The 24,862-nt window shown below is 42.3% G+C and overlaps 1 protein-coding gene across 3 annotated transcripts; it reads left to right on the top strand.

Annotated features, from left to right (window-relative positions):
• Positions 1–312: 312 nt before the first annotated feature.
• ANKLE2 (ankyrin repeat and LEM domain containing 2) lies at positions 313–24,150 on the top strand. Of its 3 annotated transcripts, XM_008566172.1 has the most exons (13): positions 313–782; positions 2,792–2,998; positions 4,203–4,396; positions 4,493–4,681; positions 8,496–8,618; positions 10,187–10,253; positions 13,626–13,798; positions 14,949–15,055; positions 16,004–16,194; positions 19,928–20,558; positions 21,612–21,743; positions 22,211–22,447; positions 23,405–24,150. In XM_008566172.1, exons 1-12 carry the CDS (start codon positions 314–316, stop codon positions 22,431–22,433), a joined length of 2,706 nt encoding a protein of 901 aa, XP_008564394.1. In that variant the 5' UTR covers position 313; the 3' UTR covers positions 22,434–22,447; positions 23,405–24,150. The 3 variants fall into 3 exon arrangements, with proteins under 3 accessions (XP_008564394.1, XP_008564395.1, XP_008564393.1); XM_008566173.1 differs by having other exon boundaries at positions 2,792–2,986; positions 22,211–24,150; XM_008566171.1 differs by having other exon boundaries at positions 22,211–24,150.
• Positions 24,151–24,862: the final 712 nt, after the last annotated feature.

Below are 24,862 nucleotides of genomic sequence, written 5' to 3'. Positions count from 1 at the left end.
CGTGTGCCTGTATTCCTAGTGCACTCACCCGCTCAGAGTGTAATGGGATGGTGGCAATACATGATAGAACTAGTTTATAAGAGTCTTATCCAAATCAACCAGAAACTGTTTATCTTAATTTGGTTCAGGTTATTATAGGTGTAGAAATATAACACTTAGGAAAATTCCCATAGAAAATTCATAGGCTCCAAAAAATATGTAGAAACACTGGATTGAAATGAAACTTTGAAACCAAATTTTTTTTTTTTTTTTAAATACAAAAAGACGTGCTTATCGCCAGTGATTGATTTTTGTTTTCTTGGGCCTAGGTGAAATGACAATGGATGCCATCTTGGCTTGGTTGAAACTCTTGAATCCAGATGACCTTAGAGAAGAAATTGTCAAAGCTGGATTGAAATGTGGACCCATTACATCAACCACAAGGTTCATTTTTGAGAAGAGGTTGGCTCAGGCTTTACTAGAGCAAGGAGGTTCACTGCTTTCCTCTCTTCCTGACCACGGCAAGACGGGTGCCAGAGCTCTGAGCCAAGACACACCAAGGATTTTGAAGTCTGCTGTAGGGAACCTGACTGAGCAGGCCAATTTTTCTGAAGATAGAGATTTTGGTTATAGTGTAGGCTTGAATCCTCCAGAGGAGGATGCCATGATATCTAAGACCTGCTCGGTACCCATCAGTGCCACAGCTGGGGTAGACACCTGCAAAGCTGGAGTGACCGCCTCCAGGGAGCCGCCTCTGTACTATGGGGTGTGCCCAGTGTATGAGGATGTCCCAGCGAGAAATGGTAATGTGACCATTGTGTAGTGTTTCCTTACACAGACGCATGTACAGCAGAAACAACTTAATCACCATAATCTCATCTCCCAGAATTCACCATTGTTAACATTTTTATATAGAAACTTCCTGAATTGTTTTGTAAATCTGTATAGGAATTTTTAAAAATTGTTAGGAAAGTTGGATTCTATGAGATATGCTTGACTTATAAGTATTGATTGTCTGGCTACCATTTTTAAGAACTTCATCAATTAATCATCTTCCCCCTTGTTGTAATTCATGATCACTTGGACCCTTTTATGTTAATGAATGCAAATGGAAGCAAGACTTAAATAGATAACATTGGAAAAAAATAATGAGAACTCAGTGTTGACTAGAATGTCAGAAATTGCACAGTGTTATTAGTGTATCATTTGAGGTAATGGATTGGTTAAACATATGTCGCACCATGAATAGAATGGAATATTATTCAGCCACAAGATCTTTTTAAAGAATATTCAGTGACACTGGGAAATGGTCATGGTGCAATTTCTATTTCTTTTTAATCTTTATTATTATGAAAGTTGTTGTGGTAAAAAAAACTTATTTATAGTGCATAATTATATATATGGTATATAAGGTAAAAGTGAAGTTTCTCTCCTCCCCACCGAGATCTTACTCATAGACGTAAACACATAACTGCTTTTGTGTGTCATACCTAACCCTACTATTTTTTTTATATGTAGACATTGTTTTTATTTTTAATATATATTTGATATATGTTATATGCAATATTTATTTTTAAATTGAGTGTAAGTATATATATATAGGCTCACATTGTTTTTATTTTTATAAAAATGGGAAGTAGAAGTACTGGGTCAAAAGGTTCACATTTTTTACAACTTTGAAAGCTACTGCCCTCTAAAATTTATTACATTGTATCTAAAAATGGAAAATCAGTATCTTGTTGCCATTCTGTCAGCCACAGTGCATATTATTAAACTTCCCATTTTGTCTTTTGAATAAGGCAAACCTGCTATCTTGGTTTAGGTTGGATACTTTATTTTATTTTATTTTATTTTATTTTTTGTCCTTTTTGAGACTGGCCGCACGGCGCTCAGCCAGTGAGCTCTGTGAGCGCACCAGTCATCCCTATATAGGATCCGAACCCTCCCGAGTGCGCCATGGGCTCGGCCCAGGTTGGATACTTTATATGGTTGTAGTCTGTATGTGATGATTACTTGGTCATATACATTGGCTGTTTTTATCTGGTAATAGACATTCTTCTGTTATATTGGTTATACATTTTTTCCTCCCTATCCATCATTTATGATAGTCTCTTACAAAAACTCAAGCTATGGTAGTTCCCCTACAGATTAATATTTTTATATAATTAGAATTGTCTTTTACTTTATGGATTTCCTTTTATGGATGGTTTCTTGGCATGCTTAGAAAAGCATTCCCCACCCAAATTATGTTTAGAATTCTCTTTGTTTGCTAATATATTTATAGTTTTTTAAACTTGCTTTCGAATTATTTTTATTTAGATATTTAATCCATGAGAAATTTATTTTTTAGTATGGTATAGTATCCTGGAATATAAAATTATATGTATAAAATATATATCATGTTAGTCATACACACATGTACTCATATATGGCCAAGCTTATTAGTTTCGTTCTGTTGGCTACCAAAGGCCCTTTTCTTCAAGAATAAAAATCTGAATTATAGGGTTGGCCCGTGACTCATTCGGGGATAACACCAAGGCCATGGGTTTGGATCCCATATAGGGATGGCGGGTTCGCTCACTGGCTGAGCATGGTGCTGACAACACCAAGCCAAGAGTTAAGATCCCCTTACCGGTCATCTTTATAAAAAAAAAAAAAGAAAGAAAGAAAAAATCTGAACTATAACGTTAGATTAAAATCAGGTGACTGGGTAACAAATATTTAAGTTGATTATTAAATCCAGAGTGTGGATCAAGTGACAGTGGTTCCAGTTACTCATCTTTAATTTTCCTTTGTTACTTTTCCCACTCAGAAAAGATCCATGTTTATGAAGATAAAAAGGAAGCATTGCAAGCTGTCAAAATGATCAAAGGGTCCCGATTTAAAGCTTTTTCAACCAGAGAAGATGCTGAGAAATTTGCTAGAGGCATTTGTGATTACTTCCCTTCTCCAAGCAAAACCTCCTTACCACTTTCTCCTGTGAAAATAGCACCACTCTTTAGCAATGGTGGGTTAAAAGGTAAATTACATACCCCAAAATATTTTGTGCTCTTTTCCTGATATATTGTAACTAGTTTTCTCCATCTGTGAGAGAAGTCCAGCATGCCAGGAAGTAGAGAGCTGAGGCCCAGGCCATGTAATAGCTGCAGGAGAATGGGTCAGTGGCTGGTCTGGGGAGGTTCTGGGACATGAGGGTAGAGGTGATGGGGGCTGAGTGGATCAGGAAGCCAGTCGAGCTCTGGAGCTGATGAGCTAGTTCTTAGCATCTAGACTGCAGAGAAGCAGTGGAAGGAACACTGTTGCCCCTTCCATCTGTCCCCTTGTCTCTCTCTCTGCTGCCTGTTGGATTCAGCATCTTTTTTTTGGTACTGAGACCAGTCTACTTCCCCACCTGAAGCTATACCTACTTCTAGGACCAGGGCAACTGCAAAAGTTAGGCTCTCTTGCAGGAGCCATCCAGCCAGAAATCTGACCACACCCACTGCTCAAGTTAGAACCAGGCTGTTCATAGTTGGCATCATGCTGAACTCTGGCCTTTAACTTCAGTCCAGCTTTGCTTGCATCCCTTCTGCCAGCTCACAGTTTTCTGGGCTTCCCAGGCTGGCTGGGGTTCCAGAGGGACAGCATCCTCTCCTAGACATCTGACCTTTAGTTGAGAATCCTGCCTGTCTCCCTTCCCCTGTTTCCTTACTCAGCCTTATACAGGAGCTTTCTAGATGGAAACCAGAATGATTTCTAACAGTTGACAGATTTTCCTCTGCCATTTTTGAAAATTCCCCTGAAGTAAATCATTTTAAGACATTCTCAGGTGTTGTGATCAAACCAATACAAATCACATGTGGAGCACTCCCCCATATGGTAGTGTGCTCTGTGCACGATAAAGGTCTTATGCCATTGCTGGTGCAGCTCCCTCCTCCACCTGCTGAAATCCCATTTATCTTTCAGAGTTCGCCAAATTATGCCTCAGTCACAGCTGTCCCCAGCTAGATTCCAGTCGGGTGTGATGGCTCTTGAACAACTTGATCATAGCAGTGTGTTGGTGCTGCTGTTGCAGGCCAGGATGTATTGCAGTGTGCTGCATGTGCTGTCATTGCTTCTTACCTGTTACTCCCATCTGGCTTGTCAGCCTCTGCGGGAAGGTTTTTTATCCCTTGGCAAAGCATGTGGGGATGATGAGAAAATGTTTGTGGAATTAAGTGTTCTTAAATTCTGTCTCTTGACAGATGGTTTGTACTTATCTGAATCAGAAACAGCAAACAAAGAGCGAGCGAACAGTTATAAAACTCCCCGAACTCAGGACCTCACTGCCAAGCTTCGAAAAGCTGTGGAGAAGGGAGAAGAAGACACCTTTTCCGATCTTATCTGGAGTAACCCCAGGTATCTTATTGGTTCAGGGGACAACCCAACCATTGTACAGGTAAGCCTCCTTTCAACATTGTTAGTGCCATTGTGGTCACTGACAAAAGACTTCATTTAACAAAAATGAAGCTAAAAATAGGTAGTTTTCTTTCAGGAGGGATGCAGGTACAATGTTATGCATGTTGCTGCCAAAGAAAATCAGGCGTCTATCTGCCAGCTGACTTTGGCGACTCTGGAAAATCCTGAATTTATGCGGCTGATGTACCCAGATGATGATATGGGCATGCTGCAGAAACGCATTTGTTACATTGTTGACCTTTATCTGAACACTCCTGACAAAATGGTGAGTGTTCCTGCTTCAGCCTCTGTATTTCAGTGGAAGCTAAAGCCAGGTTTATAGTAAAGAAAGATTTGTGTTCCTAGTATATTGAGTATTTCTTGTGTTTCTGCACTGTACATCAGTGTGCAAGATATGTGGAAGATTTTAGAAAAGAGAAGCACATTCATTGAATTCAAAGAGCTTAGAAAGATGTGGTTGGGAAAAGAAGACACACTCTCAGAAGTCCACCCTGCCAGGCAGGGTGCGTGGACAGACAGAGGTGCTCTGGGAGGCTGCCCTTGTGGGCTTTGTCAAGAGAGGCATGAGCTGGGCTTTGATTGGAGGATGGGTAAATGGTAAAAAGTACTGAAAAAGTTTTAAAAGTTTTGTCGCCTTTTATACTAGTATTCTATATTGTATTAGTTTGTTTCTGTTGCTTATAACAGAAATACCTGAAACTGAGTAACTTATAAAGAAATAAAAATTTATTCCTTACAGTTTTGGAGGCAGGGGAGTCCAAAGTACAGGGAACACATATGGTGAGAGCCTTGTTGGTGGGTGGTGACTCTCTACAGCAGCATAGGGTGTCACATGGCAAAATGGCTGAGCAAGAGAGAGCCAAGGTTCTGGCTCACTCTCCTTTTAAAGCCATCAGAACCACACCCATTGCTCCATGAATGGATCAATCCATTCACAACAGCACAGTAATCACAATCTAATCACCTCTTTATGGCCACACCTTTCAGTTACTAAAATAGGATTTCCCATTCTCTTAACACTGTTATGGTGGGGATTAAGTTCCTAATACAGGAAACTTTGGGGGACACAATTCAATCTGTAGCATATATGTTTCTTTTAAAAATTTTTTTTTTCGGGCCGGCCCAGTGGCGCACTGCTACAGTGTGCCGCTTGGGAGCGCGGTGGCGCTCCCGCCGAGGGTTCAGATCCCACATACAGGCCAGTTCCCGCTCACTGGCTGAGCGAGGTGCGGGTGCGACACCGAGGGTTGCGGTCCCGTTGCCGGTCCCTGTCCGGTCCGGGCACGACACGGAGGGTTGCGATCCGTTGCCGGACACGAAAAAAGACAAAAAGGGGAAAAAAAAAAAATTTTTTTTTTCGGGGCGGCCCAGTGGCGCACTGCTACAGTGTGCCGCTTGGGAGCGCGGTGGCGCTCCCGCCGAGGGTTCAGATCCCACATACAGGCCAGTTCCCGCTCACTGGCTGAGCGAGGTGCGGGTGCGACACCGAGGGTTGCGGTCCCGTTGCCGGTCCCTGTCCGGTCCGGGCACGACACGGAGGGTTGCGATCCGTTGCCGGACACGAAAAAAGACAAAAAGGGGAAAAAAAAAAAATTTTTTTTTCACTTGACGTAAATATTTCCTGTGAGATTAAAAATTTCAAAGGCATGATTTTTAGTGGTTGCTTAAGTAAGGATTCTTGAAACAATTTACGTATTTATATAAGGGAAAACCCAATGGTAGCTTAAAGCCAGGAATTGTTAACTCTTAATAAAACCTAGGAGTTTGGAAAGTTGTGGGTGGGAGAGAGGGTAAAAGAAACATCATGGTGGAGCATAGTATTGTTATTTGATAACACATTGGATATGATACCTTGAACTGCAGAATTGAAAATTAAGAATAAATTTTAAAGTAGCAAGAGAGAAAAAGGGGAATGTAGAGAAATTTGGCCAAGCAAAGAGAAAGCAATGATTACAAAAAAGCAATAGTAAGCGTAAAATAGGAAAGAAGGAATAAAATCAAAGTGTATCAGTTAGACTAAGTGTGAACAAACTAGTAAGTGCAGATATCAGATTTGATTACTACAGCTGTCAAGTGTGACATTATAGATGTGATGTAGACCTGTGTGTTTTACAAAAAAGACATATTCTTTTCTTACTGTTTGTGCAGTATTCACAGAAAATGTGCATGCGCTGTCCAGAAAGAAAACTTATTAAATTATTGAATTTAGATGTTTCAGGTGACATTCTCTTATCATAACCACCAAAAGTAGGAATTATTACAGTATGGACCAAAAATACCTCAACTGTTCAGAAAGTTCTGGGGTTTGTGGAGGGACCACCTCACTAGAGAATATGGTGTGGGTGGGAAGCAGGGAAGAACCCAGAGCTTGTGGTTCTCCCTTCTCTGCACAGGAGAGGAAGTTATCTGGCAGGAGCAGGGAGAAGTTGGGGTGGTCAACTTTGCAGAGTGTGGATCAGATTAGAAATAGCCATCCTGTGGATGAGAAGGAAATGGTCATGCAAACCATCTGCCCTGGTGTGTAGGAGAGGAACTGGAGAGGGGAGAGCAGGTGTGTTGCTGAAGCCATTGACCATGGAGCCTGTGTTGTCGAGGTAGAATGTGAATCCAGAAAGGCCTGATGGATCGGAGAATGCAGAGCAGTCATCCCCAGAGCACAGGCCAGCAAGCCACAGCCTAGGGACCAAGTCAGCAACTGCCTATTTTTGTAAATAAAGCTTTATTGGAACACAGCCATGCTCATTTGTTTATACATTGTCTGTGGCTGCTTTCCTGCTACAAGGGCAGTAGTTGTGGCAGAGATGAGATGACCTGCAAAGTCTAAAATGCTTGCCAGCTCCCAGACAAAAGGACAGGGTGCAGTCAGAGAATATCAGTATGTACAGATGTCCAGACCTTCTCAATGCCATGTAGGAGAATCTTGCAAGATGGCCCTAGGAGGTGATGGGGGGAGGGGAGCTGCCATGAGGTAGCTTGCCTTTAATGAATCACTCAGGTCATGCTGCAGAGGATGGGAGACAGGGGTGGGTGTGCAGGCAGCAAGGCCCCCGAGGAGCCTCTGGGTGCCCTGGGCCACAAGCTGAGGACATGACAGACATGGCATACAGAGGCGTGAGTTGCAATTTATACCGCCACATTTGAGCCACCTGTGCAACATCCAGGTGAGGTGCCTAGGAGGCAGTTGGCTCTACAGGCCTCAGGCTCAGGAGGGTGCTCTTGACCATAAGGCCACAGGTCTGTAGGCAGCAGTTGAAGGTGACCTTGAGATTGCCCAGAGAATAAGGAAGGAACGAAGGGCAACTGTGGGGATTACCAGGTGAGTGACTGGAGCCCTGGGATACCATGAAGAGGAAGTCAGAGCATTCAGAAGCATCACTGGAGTGTAGTGGTCTGAAGTGGGGAGTGAAGAGAGTTTTATTTACTGTGGTGTTAGCCGCTAGAGATTCATGGACTTTGCTATATTCTGGATGTTGCTTTCATCCATTTATTTCCTTTTTTTAAAGATGACCAGTAAGGGGATCTTAACCCTTGACTTGATGTTGTCAGCACTGTGCTCTCCCAAGTGAGCTAACCGGCCATCCCTATACAGGGATCTGAACCTGTGGCCTTGGTGTTATCAGCACCACACTCTTCCAAGTGAGCCACGGGCCGGCCCTATTTCCATTTTTGAGCATTGTTTATGTGATATTATACTGGGCTCTAAACTGTTAAAGCTACTGAGCATTTGTTATGCCCCAGCTCAATTGTAAGCTCCTCATTGGGACTGGGCACCCAGGTGCTACATAAACAGGGATGGGGGGGCAGAGTGCCAAGCTCAAGTCCTGGCATAAAGTGGGATGTGCTAGCATGCCAGTTATTTTCCAGAAAAATTTAAAAAGCCATGGCTTTTATGGTCTTTCTGTATTTGAGGCTTTTTTTTTTTTTTTTTGGTGGTTGACCACTATAGGGATCGAACTCTAGATCTTGGTGTTATCCGTACTGTGCTCTAACCAATTTTTTTTAATACCTGTCTTCACCTTAGAACAACCTTATGAGACAAAGAAGTATAAACAGTTATGCTTCCTCTGAATCTTTTTCAGGGCTATGACACACCGTTGCATTTTGCTTGTAAGTTTGGGAATGCAGATGTGGTCAACATCCTTTCTTCACACCCTTTGATTGTAAAAAACCCAAGGAATAAATATGATAAAATGCCTGAAGATGTAAGTACTTATTTTAGAAACTTGACAGCTGGTTAAAATGCATTCTGTGAAGGTGATGCATCTGTAGAGCCAGGAGGCAATGAACTGACCCAGTGTGCTGATTATATTTTCCTGAGACTGGCCATCAGTTGTTCTGAGAAGCTCAGAGTTGTTTATCAAGTTCCCTCTCTGAACACATCAGTTGACCAGGATTAGGCAGAATGGAGGTGGTAATGGTGATGGTGGTGGTGATGGTGATTGTGGTGATGGTGATCGTGATTGTGGTGCTGGTGATCGTGATTGTGGTGATGGTGATGGTGATAATGATGTTGACGGTAGTGATGGTGATGGTGGTGATGGTAATGAAGGTGGTGATGAGGATGGTGATGTTAAAAGCAGCTGACATGTGTTCAGCTCAGTGTACATCAGGCACTGTTCTGAGTCCTTTGTACATATTCCCACCTGACCCACACAGGCTTTGTGAGGCAGGCCTCATCATGATCCTTAGCAATTGAGCAAAATGTGCCTTAGAGAGGGCAGAGGTACGTTCTATGCCTGTAAAGTGGAAGAGAGAACTGGACTTTATGAGAATTGAAAGACTGGTTTGATTTGTATGGGCCGGCCCGTGGCTCACTCGGGAGAGTGCGGTGCTGATTTGTACCATGTACTAGCACTGTTAGCTGACCTAGACCACCCACCCCATTAGAAATAAAACCTGCGAGGATCCTCTTCAGTGGTAGTGGCCTCCCCCACACTCCCTTTGTAATTGCTGTAATTACATAAGCAGTGCCAACTTTCTGTAGAAAGTTTAGAATACACATAAAAAGAATAAAATCCACTAGAAAACTCTACAGCTGACAAATTACCATTATTTTGCATGTATGACTCAACTTTGTCTTTTTTTTAATATAAAATGCTATTTGGTAACCAGCTTAAAACTCCTAACATTTTTAAAGCTTTTGACTTCCATTTATAATCAGTTACAGACTTAAAAAAACTTAGTTGCACTCATAGCTTCAGTTCGTTTCTCTCACATGCTAATTTTGTAGTTCTTTTCTTATTTGGAAGTTATTGGTTTTCTGTTGTTTCTATCAAAAATATTCTTATTATTACAATTCTCCAACGGCTAAAAAAGTGGTTTTCTGTAGTTGCAAAAATACAACATTTGTGTTCCGTGTTAGATTGGAGCTCTACCTTGACCCAACTGCGTAACAACAAAAATTTATATATACAGGCTCCCAAGCAGCAAAATTCCTACAACCAAGAAAATTATAAGCATGTCCACATGCATCTGCTCTTACTTGACAATATGCTTTTAAGTTTTCCTTTCCTTGCAGAATATTAGAAAATGTAGAGTAGCATGAAGAAAAACAAAAGCAAACATACCCATAATTGCAGAGTTTGTTATCTTGCCCTGCCCCTGTAAGCTTTTACAAAAACATCTTAGAAGATAGACTTCATTTCAGTACACGTTTTTTTGAGTGTGACTTTAAAACTTGCTTTTATAACATCATTTCAGTGATAAGGAAATGTGCCATCAGATAAGATTTAGAGTGTTCACTGCTTACCTTTTTTTCTTTTTTTTAAAGGTAATTTGTGAAAGAAGCAAAAATAAGTCTATGGAACTGAAGGAGCGGATTAGAGAATATTTACAGGGTAAGATGAGGAGTCAGTGCCTGGAATGTGCAGCCTCACATTAGGAAGTTCCTCGGACAAGTGTCTGAGCCTGGGCCTTGTGTTCTGGGCAGTAAAGCAGGGGTTTGTCTGCTTTCTTAACTTCTCTGAAAAGGTGGTGCCAATGAACTCTCCTCAGGTGCTGTTTCTCAGGATTATCCTTTTCTGTTCTGAACTCTTCAGTTCTGTTTCCTCTGTTTTTGTTTTTGTTTTTTTGGCATCTGGGATCCGAACCTTTCACCTTGATGTTATCAGCACCATGCTCTAACCAGCTGAGCTAATTGGCTGCACCTCTGTTTTCATATAATCCTTCTTTGAAGTCTTGCATCTGTTCTTTGAGCTTTTTTCTGAGAGAATGGTTTTTTTTTTTTAGGTTATTTAACTGTTGCTCGCGGTCTCACCCCCTTAATCTCTGTAGTTCTCTCACACAGCAGGTCATTTTGTGATCACTTCTCTTTAGGTAAAGCCTGCAATTGGCAAAGAACAGTTCAGGGAGGGACAGTGGCCAGAGCTCCTTGTTTGGTTGGTTTGGCTTTTGTTTGTTTATTTGTGTCCAAGGAGGGGTGGCTCCCTGTCAGCCCTTTCATTCCGAAGCTCTCTGATCAGGACATGCCTCCCCTCCTCTTCTTCCCCCTCCTTGGGAAATGCCCACGTGGCTCCTCCTTCAGCGCTCTGGGACAGTCAAGAATCTTCCCAGGGCATTCCTTCCTGGTGAATCCATAGAGGAACATGTTTACTTCCTGAGGCCTCCCTCTTTTGGTCAGGAGCTTACAGTAGTTGGCCTCTGTGCCTTATGGTTTGTAGACTTGAGGCATGTGAGATGGCTGATTTTAGGGGCTTTTCCTCCCCATCTTCCTCTGTGTTGTTGTCAGTGCATTTCAGAAGATGGCACGAGAAGTGCCTTTTCTTTGACATCTTTAGCAAGAAGTCTGGTGGTTCTGCTTGCTGAATGAGATTGCAGCAGACACTTGAAGCTCTTTGACCTTTCCGTGTTTGTCTGTTTTTCCTACTCTCTTGGATTCTACTCCTGTCCAAAACCCTGTTGGTCTCCATTTAAAGCAGGGTTGGCAGGTGACTGCCCAGCCCACTGCCCGCATTTGTAAATAAAGTTTTATTGGAACACAGCCACAACCATCCAGTTGCACATTGTCTCTGGGTGATTTCTCAGTACAGAGAGACCATGTTGCTTGCAGAGCCTAAGCTGCTGTCTGGCCTTTTATAGAAAGTTTGCCAAACCCTAATCTGATGTGCCTGGAGCCTCTACATGTCCTCTGATCTCTTCCAGTCCTAGGGATTTATGCTACTTGTACATCGCATAGGAAATGAATCCCAGCATCGTGATGGTGGCAGTAGAGGTGTCCTCGGGGCCATCTAGACATTGCTCCCTGAGGCCCAGCTTGAACCTTTGGAGGACCCCAGGAATGCATAGTTGTGTTACCAGAACAACCCTAAATAACTAAACAGATCGATCTGCTCTGTGGAATTTCATACCACACTGACAGAAATGCTTTAAAATTTCACATTCGGGCCGGCCCGTGGCTCACTCGGGAGAGTGCGGTGCTGATAGCACCAGGGCCGCGGGTTCAGATCCCATATAGGGATGGCCGGTTGGCTCACTGGGTGAGAGTGATGCTGACAACACCAAGTCAAGGGTTAAGATCCCCTTACCTGTCATCTTTTAAAAAAAAAGAAAAAAAAAAAATTCACATTAAGCATTACTTTGCGACAATAATTAGGTAGCAGATCTAACTATTGGATAAGGCTTTTTCTATTTGAGATAATAAAATGCTATCACCCCTAAGATCTGCTCATCCATTTTCTAAGGAGAAAATAGCACTTTGATCCAAGTTGCTCAGTTTGCTACCTAGTTCTTCAGAGTTCCTGTATATCTTCCCTGGTTCCTTCTGAGAATCTCATGTGAAGCCCAGGGCTGGGTCAGCTTCAATGGTCATGTCATGGTCTCTGTCACATTCTAGATTTGTATGCCAGAGAACATGCTTCCCTCATCACCCACAAGAGGTCCATACTTGCATAAAGTTGGGGAAGGACCCTAAAGTGTTATGCAGATATAAAATGGGGTAAAAAAGACAGACACAAAACTGTTGAGAGAGCACGAGTCCAATTCTGTAGATAGAAATTTTTAAAAGGACATCAAACAAATATGCCAAAAAAGTAAACATTAGCATTTTATGGGTAGTTAAGTTATAGGTGAAGTTTACCATTTATGAGAGTACTTCAAAAAGCTGATAGAAAGATTTGTATTATCTTTTTATTGTATTTTTCCATGAACTTTTTTGAAGTACTCTCTTAAATTCAAAAGAAGACACCATTATTTCATGTACCACTAAAAGAGAAAGAAATCCACCAATTACCTGTAAAATATCATTACATATATTATGCATCCCTGTTTCAGATATTAAAAGGTAATATGTAAATATGTAATTTTTTTTTTTTTTAAAGGTGACTGGTAAGGGGATCTTAACCCTTGACTTGTTGTCAGCACCACACTCTCCCAAGTGAGCTAACTGGCCATCCCTATATAGGGATCGGAACTCAGAGCCTTGGTATTATTAGTACCACACTCTCCCAAGTGAGCCACGGGCCAGCCCTTAAATAAAGAATTTTAATTGCTGTAGTTTTCAGTATGTTTACAATGAAAATGTAGTACTTTTATCATTAGAAAAAAAATTAAAGGTATGAGAACTATGTAAGCATTTAAAATAAATTCCCAGGCACTCAAGAGCAGCATGGTGGATTGTTTCTCCTGATGCTCCAGAAAACCTCTTAACTTCAAGGCACAGGACTGAAACAGGACCGCCTCACTGTGCCCTCCTGTGTCATCTCCTTGCCACGCCCTCCTGTGTGTCACCTCACCACGCTACACTTTTACTTTGTGCTTTCCATACTTCACATCAAAGTGTCATGTGATTCCAGCCTGTTTAGAGATATATGTTCAGTGAAACCACTTGTAAAGTACAGCAGGAACAGGGAGGGGAAGGAATAAAATGCACCTTGTTTTTAACATGTATTAAGCTCCCACTTTATGCCAATTTGTTCACTGAAGTCTTGCCTCAGTCCTTCAACTACCTTGGAAGGTGGGGAGGTATCTGCTGTTCCCACTCCTTTTTTTTTTTTTTTTTTTAAAAGTAGGGGAAGAAAGTAAGGCTCATTAGGTTGAGTTCTGGCAGAAGCTGCCTTTGCCCAGGTCCTTTGGCTCCAGACCTTATGTGACTTTATCATCATTCCATCCATTTACAAAGGCTGTGGTAAAAACACTTGCCTTGTTTCTCACACTGCTTACCCAGGCCCCAACACACTCTGTGTGGAGCAGCTGACACCTGTCTTCTCCCTCAGGTCACTACTACGTGCCGCTTCTGAGAGCAGAAGACACTTCTTCTCCAGTCATTGGGGAGCTGTGGTCCTCAGACCAGACAGCTGAGGCTTCTCACACTGGCCGCTATGGAGGCAGCCCTAGAGACCCTGTGCTGACCCTGAGAGCTTTTGCAGGGCCTCTGAGTCCATCCAAGGTGAGCTGCTGTGGAAGCTTCTGGAACCAGTTCTTGGCTATGTCTACACTGTAGCACTTGGTGTTCCAGCCTGCTGCTTTCTATGTGGTCTTAGAGACCAGGTCCCAGGGAACCGGAAGATCCTCATCTAAAACCATCAATCAGTGAGTTGGTGATGAGGCTTTAGAAGACTTGCCAGAGAAGTGCATGTTCTTGACCATGTTGTTTGCTTCTTAACCAGGGTGGGTGTCCCAGGAAGCCCACACTTCTCAATGCAGTGGAGTTGGCCTGGGCTAGCCCTCTGCAGTACGTTGTTCCTGTTCTGCCTGTCCATGTTGGTGGCCCTTCTCACAGTGCCTTGCCAGTTAAGTGAGGCTGTCTGCTGTGACTAGGAAACTTCCATTTGCAAGTTCACCTTCCTGGCAGGGACCTGCGGTTGCAACTCCTGCTTACTTGCTCTCCAGTGCCCCATGCTGTTCATGTCACCTCTCTTTCCAGGAGACATTTCATTTACACCTAGGCCTCAGTCTTCATTTGTACCCTTTTGGGCTCCACTCATATCTCTGATGTGCAGATAAATCCTTAATGATAGAGTTGCTGGATCACAGGTTATGCACATTTTTATGCCAAATTTACAATTGACAATTCTTTATCCAATTGAAATATTTTATACACTGACCTGTACTTAATCTTGTGTTGAGAATTTTCTACATAGTTATCTGCAACTATAACAATGTCTCCCAAATGAGGTAGTATCATTTAGGATTAGATCAATCCGTAAAACATAAAACTCTAGTAAGAGTGACTCAAAAAGTAAATGTTTATTTTCTCCTTGTGTGATGGGAAGGATGTTACATGTGCCACTGTGGGCAGCAGTTCTGCGATGCTCCTGTCCTCAAGGCATGGCCTCCTGCTGGGGCCTCCTGCTCCAGATGGACCCTCACAGCCCAGACCCGGCCACAGGAAGGGAGATGCCCCTTCCCTCACATGGGTCAGCATGCAGTCTTGTGGCCACTTGAACTACAAGTGTACACAGGGTCCGGGGTTCTGTTAATGGGGAGGAGGAGGGATGTTGGGAGACAGGCGGGTTCTGTGAGGCTAGTGCTTCTTTAAGTTTCCCTGGGTGAGTTACAGGATGCACAGCGTATCTCAATACATTTTTTCTTTACAGGCAGAAGATTTTCGCAAACTCTGGAAAACTCCACCTCGAGAGAAAGCAGGCTTCTTTCACAGTGTCAGGAAATCTGACCCAGAAAGAGGCATTGAGAGAGTGGGAAGGTACTTAAAGGACCATCGCACAAAGTCACAAAAGCTGAGCAGTGACACTGTGTAGTGTGCTACGTGGCTATATATTGATTGATGGTGGAAAATCTAATTACAGCTGCCTTCAAAGTAATAGTTTCCAGGAAGCATTTATTGGGAAATTTTAAAGTCTTGTCATCAAGGTCTAATTCCTTGCAAATGTACACACTGCAATTTGTGCTATAGAATTATAAGTTAAAACAGACCCTTCCCAGACCTTAGAGCAATTCTGCAACATATTTCTAAGGGATATTATTATTTTATGTAACGGTACCATATGAATGGATATGTCCTTGGAAAAAAACGAAGAAAATTAAACACTTCACCTCTTTAAAACACAAGAGGTGCAGGTATGGCTAGACACTACTAGTAAAAAAAAAAAAAAGCCCCTGGAAAAACTATAAACATAAAGCTAAGTTATGGTGTAATGAATTAAAGCTTCATGAGATTGTTTAGAACTTTTTCTCAAGGTATTTGCCCACTTTCAGTTTTACAACTTGAACCTAAACAGAACCTCCAAATTTTTGTGTGCCTGGCCAAAACTAGAATCATACACAACTTCATAGAGTTGCTTTATGAAAAGGGAAAGTACATCTGTTGATGGAATTTTACGAATTGACCTTCTAACTTTAAAGTTTGTTGGTGTGAGGGTTTGTTTGGGCTTAGGTCTCATTTCTTCAAATGACTGGTTTACTCCATCCCATAACAGAGCTCCTTCAGTAAAAACTGTGTTGGCTCCTATTTACCGTTAGGGGTAGCACTGTTTTAGAAAATGCAAAACATTATTTTAGCCCCAAATTTAGGATAAAATAAAATTATAACTAAGATTGCAGACATTGTTTTGGTACTTCTATTTTCTGTGCAGTCAGTTCTGTGAGTATTTTTTCTGGTTTCACAACTGGTATTGTGTTTTATTTCTTTCAGGGAGCTAGCTCATGAGCTAGGATATCCCTGGGTTGAATACTGGGAATTTCTGGGCTGTTTTGTTGATCTGTCTTCCCAGGAGGGCCTGCAAAGACTAGAAGAATATCTTGCTCAGCATGAAATGGGCAAAAAGTCTCAACAAGAAACAGGAGAAAATGAAGCCTGCTGCCCAGATAAAGCCTCCAGCTCTGGTAAGCAAGTGTGGGTAGGTCTGTGGCGGGTGCAATTGGCCCTCTCCTGTGGCCGCAGTACAACAGGAAGCATACATGTTTCTCTTCTCTACTTACATTTTTAATGTAAAAATGGTGTACTTGTCCTTAGGCTAATGTTTAAAGGGGTGTGGGTGCAGGTGTGTGTATGGGAAATACAGTTTCACTGCAAACAGCATTTCCATTTCTGGTTTCATCTGCATTACCCAAAGTTGAGGAAAGCTTCACTCTGTGCTGTGTTCCCAAAACTTTTAATAGCTGAATTTCACTGGCTGAGTCTCTATAATTTTAGGTCTGACATATTTTCAGGAAAATGACAAGGAGGACACATACCAGAATGCTGTTGTATATTTATTAGATGTCAAGGTGCAAGGTACTTCAGAAGCACAAAAGCAGTGAATGGAAAGATCGTGATGGAAAAGGTTAATTTGACAACATAAAACTTTTAAACGTAACCATTAAAACATCAACAACATATGAAAAAGGAAAATATAGAGAGTAAGAAGACAAAAATATCCCAAAAGTGATATGGGCAAATGAGAGGAAATTCTCCAAGGGAAATAAAAGGACGTTATCTCACTAGTAATAAAAGAAATACACCTTTTTATTTTTATTTATTTATTTTAATTTTTGGCAGCTGGCTGATAACAGGGATCAAATCCTGGACCTGGGTGTTATCAACACCACACTCTAACCAACTGAGCTAACTTAACTGGTATGCCCAAAATACACCTTTAAGATGCAGCAAAGGTGCTGCTGTAAAGTCTCAGCACTGGTGAGTGTCTCAGGAAGGCAGAAGTGAGTGGTCTCACCTGCAGATACATGGTGGTGTGTTGTCCAGTGTCTGTGGGAAAGTCTGCCTGGTTCAAAGAGATTCTTCTGAGAGAGATCCAGGTCACCCCAGTACTGTTTGTAAAACAGCAAAAACTTCAACACTGCCCACTTGTCCAACAGGTGAAGATTGGTTGAATAAATTGTTCTATTCATATTCAAAATTAAAAATCATGCTTTTAGAGAATAATGATGTGGAACAATGTTTACAATTAATGGGAGGAAAAAAATAAGAAAACTACATAATTTATCTTTTTAAAAAAATTTTTTTAAATTTTGTCCTTTTCGAGACTGGCCGCACCGCACTCAGCCAGTGAGCGCACTGGCACAGTTCCCCACCCCCATCCAACAACCAAGGCTCTGGTAACTACCATTATATCCTCTGCTTTATAAGTTTAACTTTATAAAGTTCCGTGCATAAGTGAGAACATGCGGTATTTGTCTTTCTGTGCCTGGTTTATTTCATGTAGTGTAACATCCTCCTGATTCATCTATGTTGTTGCAAAGGACAGAATTAGTACTACATCATGTTTATATACCACATTTTCTTTATCCAGTCATTCATTGATAAGTCTTTTTATTTCTTAGCTGTTGTGAATAATGCTGCAATGAACACAGGAGTACAGATATCTCTTCAACATACTAATTTCAATTTTTTTTAGAAAAATACCCATAAGTAAGATTGCTAGAACATATGATAATTCTACATTTAGTTTTTTGAGGAACCTTCTTACTCTTCTCCATAATGGCTATACTAATTTACATTCCCACCAACAGTGTACAAGGGTTTCCTTTTCTCCATATCCTTGCCAATACTTGCTATAATTTATATTTTTGATAGTAGCCATTCTAATGTGGATGTTTTGACTCTGTCCCAGGAATTTTTCCAAGAGATGTTTATAGTTAGTGACGAAGAAGAATTTTGTCTGGAATATAAAAGCTGTTCGACTTCTGGATTTGGCCGATGCTGATTGAGTACACTTGTTACCTGGACAGTCATTTCATAGACTTAATGCTTAGGAAAGGAAATGTTACCGTCTTAAGATATTCTTGTAGCAGTAGATCAGCATTCAAGACATAGTTCCTCTACTTAAGGATTTTTCATTCTTACCATAATCCTGAAAACTGACCTGTCGAGATATGTAACGCATGTCATAACGGAGCGCCGCCGCACTTCCCAAGCGGCGCACTATCCAGTGCGCCACCGGGCCGGCCCCCCATAATTTATCTTAATTTAAATAAATATATTTGGGCCGGCCCGTGGCTCACTTGGGAGAGTGTGGTGCTGATAACACCAAGGCCACGGGTTCGGATCCTATATAGGGATGGCCGGTTGGCTCACTAGCTGAGCGTGGTGTTGACAACACCAAGCCAAGGGTTGAGATCCCCTTACCGGTTATCTTTTTAAAAAGAAAAAAATAAAATAAAATAAAAATAAATAAATAAATATATTTGTGCAGGAGAAATACTGAGGTAATTACAGAATACCTATATTGGGATTATGGCTCCCTTAAAACAGTTTTCCAAATTTTTTATAACTAACATGTATCATTTTTGTAATCAGAAGAAAAAACTTGAAAACTATGGACAACGAATTGTAGGGGAGCTGGGGAGAAAGGGAAGGTGGAGCTGGTGCTGGGGTCCTGCCCACAGGCCCTTTTACTGGCTCATGCCACAGGGCTGAGCTGCTGCCATGGCCACAGCCTCCTTTTCTTCAGTCCTCCTCTCCCTCCTTGGCCCCTGCTGCTGATGGCATCATGGGATCCACCACCTGTGTTCAGAGCTCTTCTTTCCTGGAGAGAAGGCAAGGCTTCTGATTGCTGCCAAAAGGAATTGAACCCTGGTCCAATAGTTGTCTATTGAAACTTCACTTTCACCTGAGAAAGGCTTTTGTCAGCATCAGACATAAAACTGATCAAGTAAGACCTGTTAAAATTAAACTAAAGGTAATTTTTAAAAAAGCAAGCAGAAACTTGCTAATAACAAGAGATTTGAATCTGCCAAAATAGAAATTTAAACAGATATACAGTTTAAACCTTTGGTTTTTTTAAAGGCCAAAATTGAATCATAGCCTAAAGGCACTTATTTTACATAATTAAACTCCCTGGAATGATGGAAAGAAAATGAAAATGATCCATGTGTACATTAAATTAAGAAGAAATGAGTCTAAAAAAAGTTATCCATGAATCTGAAACCTAGGACTGGAGAGAAATTTATGTATTCACTATTACTAGAAATTTTTAAACATGACTTTGCCGTGTTGCAGTTGACATGGGTGCTTGGATGATCAAAGTCAGTTGTGTAGGACAGATGCCCACTGTACGCAGATTGTGTCAGGTCAAGAGGCTGAGCTAGAAGCGTGGAGAACTTGTGTAAAGTGGCCTCACTCAGTCCCTAAACTTGTGCTGTTCCATGTGACTGTTTAGCCACAGTAGCCTCATGTGGCTGGAGGCTGCCATGAACAGCATACCACCACTTTCTGTTGACAGAGCTGCTCTCGGGTAATTCTTCAGTGTTTTACAGAATAAAGAGGTGCAGCCATTCTATTTCATGGAAATATTCTAAACTATCTTTCAGGACCCTGCAGGGTGTCGTGACCTGAGCCCTTCGAGTCCCAGCCAGTTGGAGCTGGAAAGTGGCTGGAGGGCCCACCCTCTTGCCTGCGCCTGCTCTTGGCTCTGGTTTTCCTTTGCATTTTCCTGCCTTTGAGAAGAGGAGGTGGGCCCAGAAGCTGTATTTCTGTTTGCTTGCCCTTTTCCAAGGAGTAATAGGGGTGGTTTTCTATCTGATGAGGAGGTTTTGGATTGAAGCACTTGAGTGGGGCAGCTCCGTTCATGCTTCCCGTCATTCACAGCACTGACATGCTCCTTTGTTGCCCTCACAGGCAGTGGGAAGAAGTGCAGCAATTCCATTTCTGTGGGGGCGTTTCTAGATGAAGATGATGACGTGAGCTTGGAAGAAATTAAAAATCGGCAAAATACAGCTCGAAATAATAGCCAGCCCACAATCAATGCTTTCAGAGACTCAGGGATCGGCGTCCTTTCCCTGGAGCAGAAGGCAGACTTTATAGAAGCCGCAGACCCAAACAGTCCCCACAGCAACAGAAATGGGTTCTTTAGTCCTCTGAGTCACAGCAAGAGCCCGGATGGAAGGAGACCAAAGGCCCCCAGCGGGGAGGAAGCCTTTCTGTCACCTCTCTCTAATTTGACTGTTGAATTTGATAAGCTGAATTTGCAAAATCTAGGCAGTAGCTTTTCCAAGACATCAAATAAAAATTTTATAAAAACTAAAGATAAGATCCTGACTTCAAGAATGGACACATTAGAAAGTGACTTAACACCTTCTCCTGCAGACAAACTTGGAAATAACCGAATAAGGACAGAAAGTGAAATGTCAGCTGGAATTGCTAAAATGTCTGTAGGTCCTAGCAGTTCTGGGCACAAGTCCTGGTCTGCGCTGGCTCCTGTGTCCTGCCCCATCACGAGGGAACCTGCCAAGAGGCTCTTCCTTTTTGGGTAGGAGTGTGCTGATGTGTGTGTATGTGGCTCTGTTTCTTGTTCCTTTTAAACCTTTTATTTTCTCGGTTTTGTTTTTGTTTTTTTGTCAACTGGCTGATACAGGTATTGAACCCTGGACCTTGGTCTCATCAGCACCACGCTCACCCAACTGAACTAACTGGCCAGCCCCTCACAGTTTGATTTGATGTACACTCTTAGTTCCCATCTCTCTTTGTCATGACTTTATAGCTTCTGAATGTTCCTTTAGGGTCTTCTTCCAGCTGGAATGTGTCTGATCCTAGTGTCTGCTGTTACTTGCTAGGGAAGTAAATCCAGATTGGCTGGATCTGTTTAAGAATTTAATTTGTTTTAGGAAGAAAAACATCTTGGGGCTACTCTTAGTCTCCTAAGTGATAAAAGTCCCCAGCCTTCTGGTATTGATTACCCTCTGAGAGTAGAATTATGCAAAACTTTATCTTAACAGCTGGGGCAGATCATGCTACCATAGAGGGCCCAGGCTGGCATCCTGAAGGCAATCCCCCTGCCCTCTTCTGTACTCTCACCACAAGACAGTGGGTCCCTGTCCACTGCCCTGGCCTTGGGAGATGCCTCCCTCTGCAGACAGACCCCAGGCTCCCTGGCAGCAGGTGCCCTGAGATATTGGTAGTGGTTCAGTAGTTATGTGTGCTTGGTCCCGATGAAATCTCGCACACTGTTCTGTTCGTATGTTGGGTTCTTGAATTAAAAACGCAGTAAGAGGCTGGCCCGGTGGTGCACTGCTACAGTGCGCCGCTTGGGAAGTGCGGCAGCACTCCCGCCGAAGGTTCAGATCCCACATACAGACTGGTTCCCGCTCACTGGCTGAGCGAGGTGCGGGGGCAACACCGAGGGTTGCGATCCCGTTGCCGGTCCCGGTCCGGTACGGGCGCGACACTTAGGGTTGCGATCCGTTGCCGGTCACGAAAAAAGACAAAAAGGAAAAAAAAAAAAAAAAAAAACGCAGTGAGATTTTGGAAGTCTTTCTTCAATCAAAGGTGTTTCTGCTTTTTCTCATTTTTTTATGCACTATAGAGAGGAGCCATCAAAACTAGATCGGGATGTTTTGGCAGCTATCGAATGTGCAGATATCGATCCTCATCAGTACCCAGCTGTCCACAGATGGAGGAGTGCCGTCCTGTGCTACTCACCCTCAGACAGACAGAGGTACCGGTGGGACCCCTGGGAACCATCTAGTCTCTGAAAGTGTAGTTGCTGGAAGCTAGCTCCCGGAATGGTTTGATTGTAGTTCATATGAACATGTGAGTGATTATTCTCTAACACTGGCAGTCCCATTAGCCAAGCTAGTGGTATAGCTCCCCCAATGTGGCCCAGGGTTTCGGTGTGATCCTGGTTGTCTATACACAAGAGAGGTCTCCAGTTGGGCAGAGAGGCAGAATGGGGCTGGTGATGACAAGTTCAGGGTTATGAGGATGGAAGTAGCCAGGGTTTATTTGAGGTTCTTGTGGGAAGTCCACGCAAGCTGTGACTCTTTCAGTGCCTGAGGTTCTGAAACGCCTTTTCTCAGAACCCTAATGGTACCCAAGTCCTCGGCTTCTCTTCTCCCTGGCTCTTCAGTTGCTGTCCGTCTCCAGATACGCCCATTTGGGGTAACAGACCTTTCTTCATTTTAGTTGGCCAAGCCCTGCGCTGAAAGGAAAGTTCAAGTCTCAGCTGCGGGATCTCAGTTGCCCTCCCAGCTGCAATCAGGGGAGAAGTGATCCTGCAAGGGGCAGCCCTGGGAAGCCTGGCCACGCCTCCTACTCCCCTGGCCTGGGCAGCCCTGGGCGCTACAGCCCCGCACATGGGAGCCACTTCCGCCGGATGGCGCACCTGACTGAGCTCGCTGACCTTTAGAGGCATCACTCACGGTTGGGGCTCTCATTTCATTCTTCATTTTTAAAGAAAGAAGAGTAATATGTTTATTGCTAAAATTTCACAAAAGAATATATTCTGTTTAACTTATTAATCCTCACTTTGAGGGTATAAGAATTTTAGAAAATGTAAATGTTCTATATAAAAATTTAGATAGTTTGGAAGAAGTTAATGAAAGTCAGATACAAATTTTCTGGAAAATGTCAATGTAGTAATGATACAGACCTTTTAGGCAGCAATTCGTAGGTTTGAAATGTAACAGAGAAAAGGGTACTAAGGCAGTTTACTAACAGGTAGTCGTGTGGTTACCAGAAAACCTGGGCAGGTGCTCCAGATGTGGAAGGGGAGTTGGCTAAATTGTGGGAATCGACATTCCTGCTGTACCACACTTACTTCAGCCCATTTTTAAAAACAGATGAATTGTATGTCGTCGTGCCTTTTACTGGGGAGCCTCATAGACTTCCTGGCACAGGATGATGGCAATAGCCCTTTTGGTTTGCCAGCTTATCTGAGTCGTTCAGATGAAGTGAGAAGCTAGATGGCAAAGAGCAAGTGAACCTTGAATGTGTCTCAGACTTGCAGCAGTATTTATAGTTTGAGTTGTTAAAAACATTTGAATTACTGATCAGAAGATAAAAGTAGCAGCCATTGGGAGTCATGCAAACAGTCACACAGAAGTCACCAGCAATAATTAAAAGGTATTTTTTATTTCTCACCAGCACTTGAGCTTTCACGGTCAATGCTTTATTTAGTTGCAGTGTAGTGATAATCTGTAAGTTATTCCCTAGTTTTGAAATTTATTCTAAGGACTTGCTGAGCATAAATGATTATGTGGCAGATTATATATGTGTATCCCTTATTTCAGAATTTATAAAAGAGCAGTATGTTATAGTACAGAAACTATAGGGTTACTTTAGTCCCACTTCACTTACTTGTAATGTTGTTTATTTTAGCCTTTACGTCTGGAGGGTCTGTACATGCGGAAGGGCAGTATAGCACCGTGTGCCAAGGTGCCTGAGACAAAATAACCTTGTTGAAGGCTGATTTCTTCCTGGGAGTTATAAATGACTGCTCACACACAAGCGGTATTCTGTGAACATTTCCAGTGTTTAATCCAAAATAAAAAACTGTACCAATGCTTTTGCTAACTTCAGTGCCTTTTGTAAATCATTTTTAATTTTCTTGAACTTGCTTTTTGAGAGTATATGGTGATACTAAGTAGTTGTAAGATCCTTTTTCATTCATAAAAATTCTGAATTGAAACTTGTGTAAAAAGCCTTTTTTCACATGTTAAGAGTTCAGGAATACTGAAATCAAAATTTAGATTTTAAAATTCAAGTTTATTACAAAGCGTGTTTTTGTTTGTTGTATAGCAGACGAGATATAGATACAAGACAGAAAAGATACATTGTGACAGTTTAAAAAGTCATCTTTGTTCTTAAAAGAAATCAGAATACAGATATTCACAGTGATGGTATGTTTTCTCTAAAATCTTACCGTATTGTCCTGTATATTGTTGTAAATATTAAAAGTGGTTTTGCCCTAATATTGCAGACTGCTCTTCCTATTTTCTGAAGTTTTAGGCCTTTGACTATTTCTCCATTTGTACAAGGTGATACCAGTCCCAATGAATGTGTTACATATGTCCCAGGTGATTTTTATGTCTTTTAAAAAACTACTAATTAAAGAAATTGTTTTTAAACCATGTGGTAATAATTCTAAACTTTTGGAAAGACCTTTCTCACCTGTGCCTGGGCAAAATGCCCTTTTTAAAAATCTTAAGGTGATGTGGCCGGCCCGGTGGCGCACTGCTATAGTGCGCCGCTTGGGAAGTGCGGTGGCGCTCCCGCCGAGGGTTCGGATCCCACATACAGACCGGCCGCTCACTGGCTGAGCGAGGGGCGGGAGCAACACCGAGGGTTGCGATCCCGTGGCCGGTCCCGGCCCGGTACGGGCGCGACACTGAGGGTTGCGATCCGTTGCCAGTCACGAAAAAAGACAAAAAGGAAAAAAAAAAAATCTTAAGGTGAATTTTGATGAAACAGTCCATTAATTGGAGTGATTTATTTGCTGGTTTTTTAGCCCCTTTCTTTGCTAACACAGTTGTGAAAAACTTTCTGGCATCAGTTAAAGTAGCACAAATTTTGAAGCTGCACTTTGCAGTGAGAAACTTTTTTGTGACATTAGCAATTGGTATGTAATATTTTCGGTTTGAATATGCAGTGGGATGGGTGGGTGGGCTGTGTGAGAGATAATGCCCAAAGTCCCCACTGTTCATTTCTGGGAGAAAAGCAAGCCGGGGTGTTGCTAAAATAAGTGCCCAAGGGCTGGCAGGTTAGTTCAGTTGGTTAGAGCATGGTGCTGATAACACCAAGGTCCTGGGTTTGATCCCTGTACCAGCCAGCCACCAA

Source organism: Galeopterus variegatus, unplaced genomic scaffold (genome assembly GCF_000696425.1).
Source record: "Galeopterus variegatus unplaced genomic scaffold, G_variegatus-3.0.2 Scaffold228, whole genome shotgun sequence".
Taxonomy (NCBI): domain Eukaryota; kingdom Metazoa; phylum Chordata; class Mammalia; order Dermoptera; family Cynocephalidae; genus Galeopterus; species Galeopterus variegatus.
Note: the sequence above shows the minus strand (reverse complement) of the source record. Positions and strands in the feature narration are given on the sequence as shown.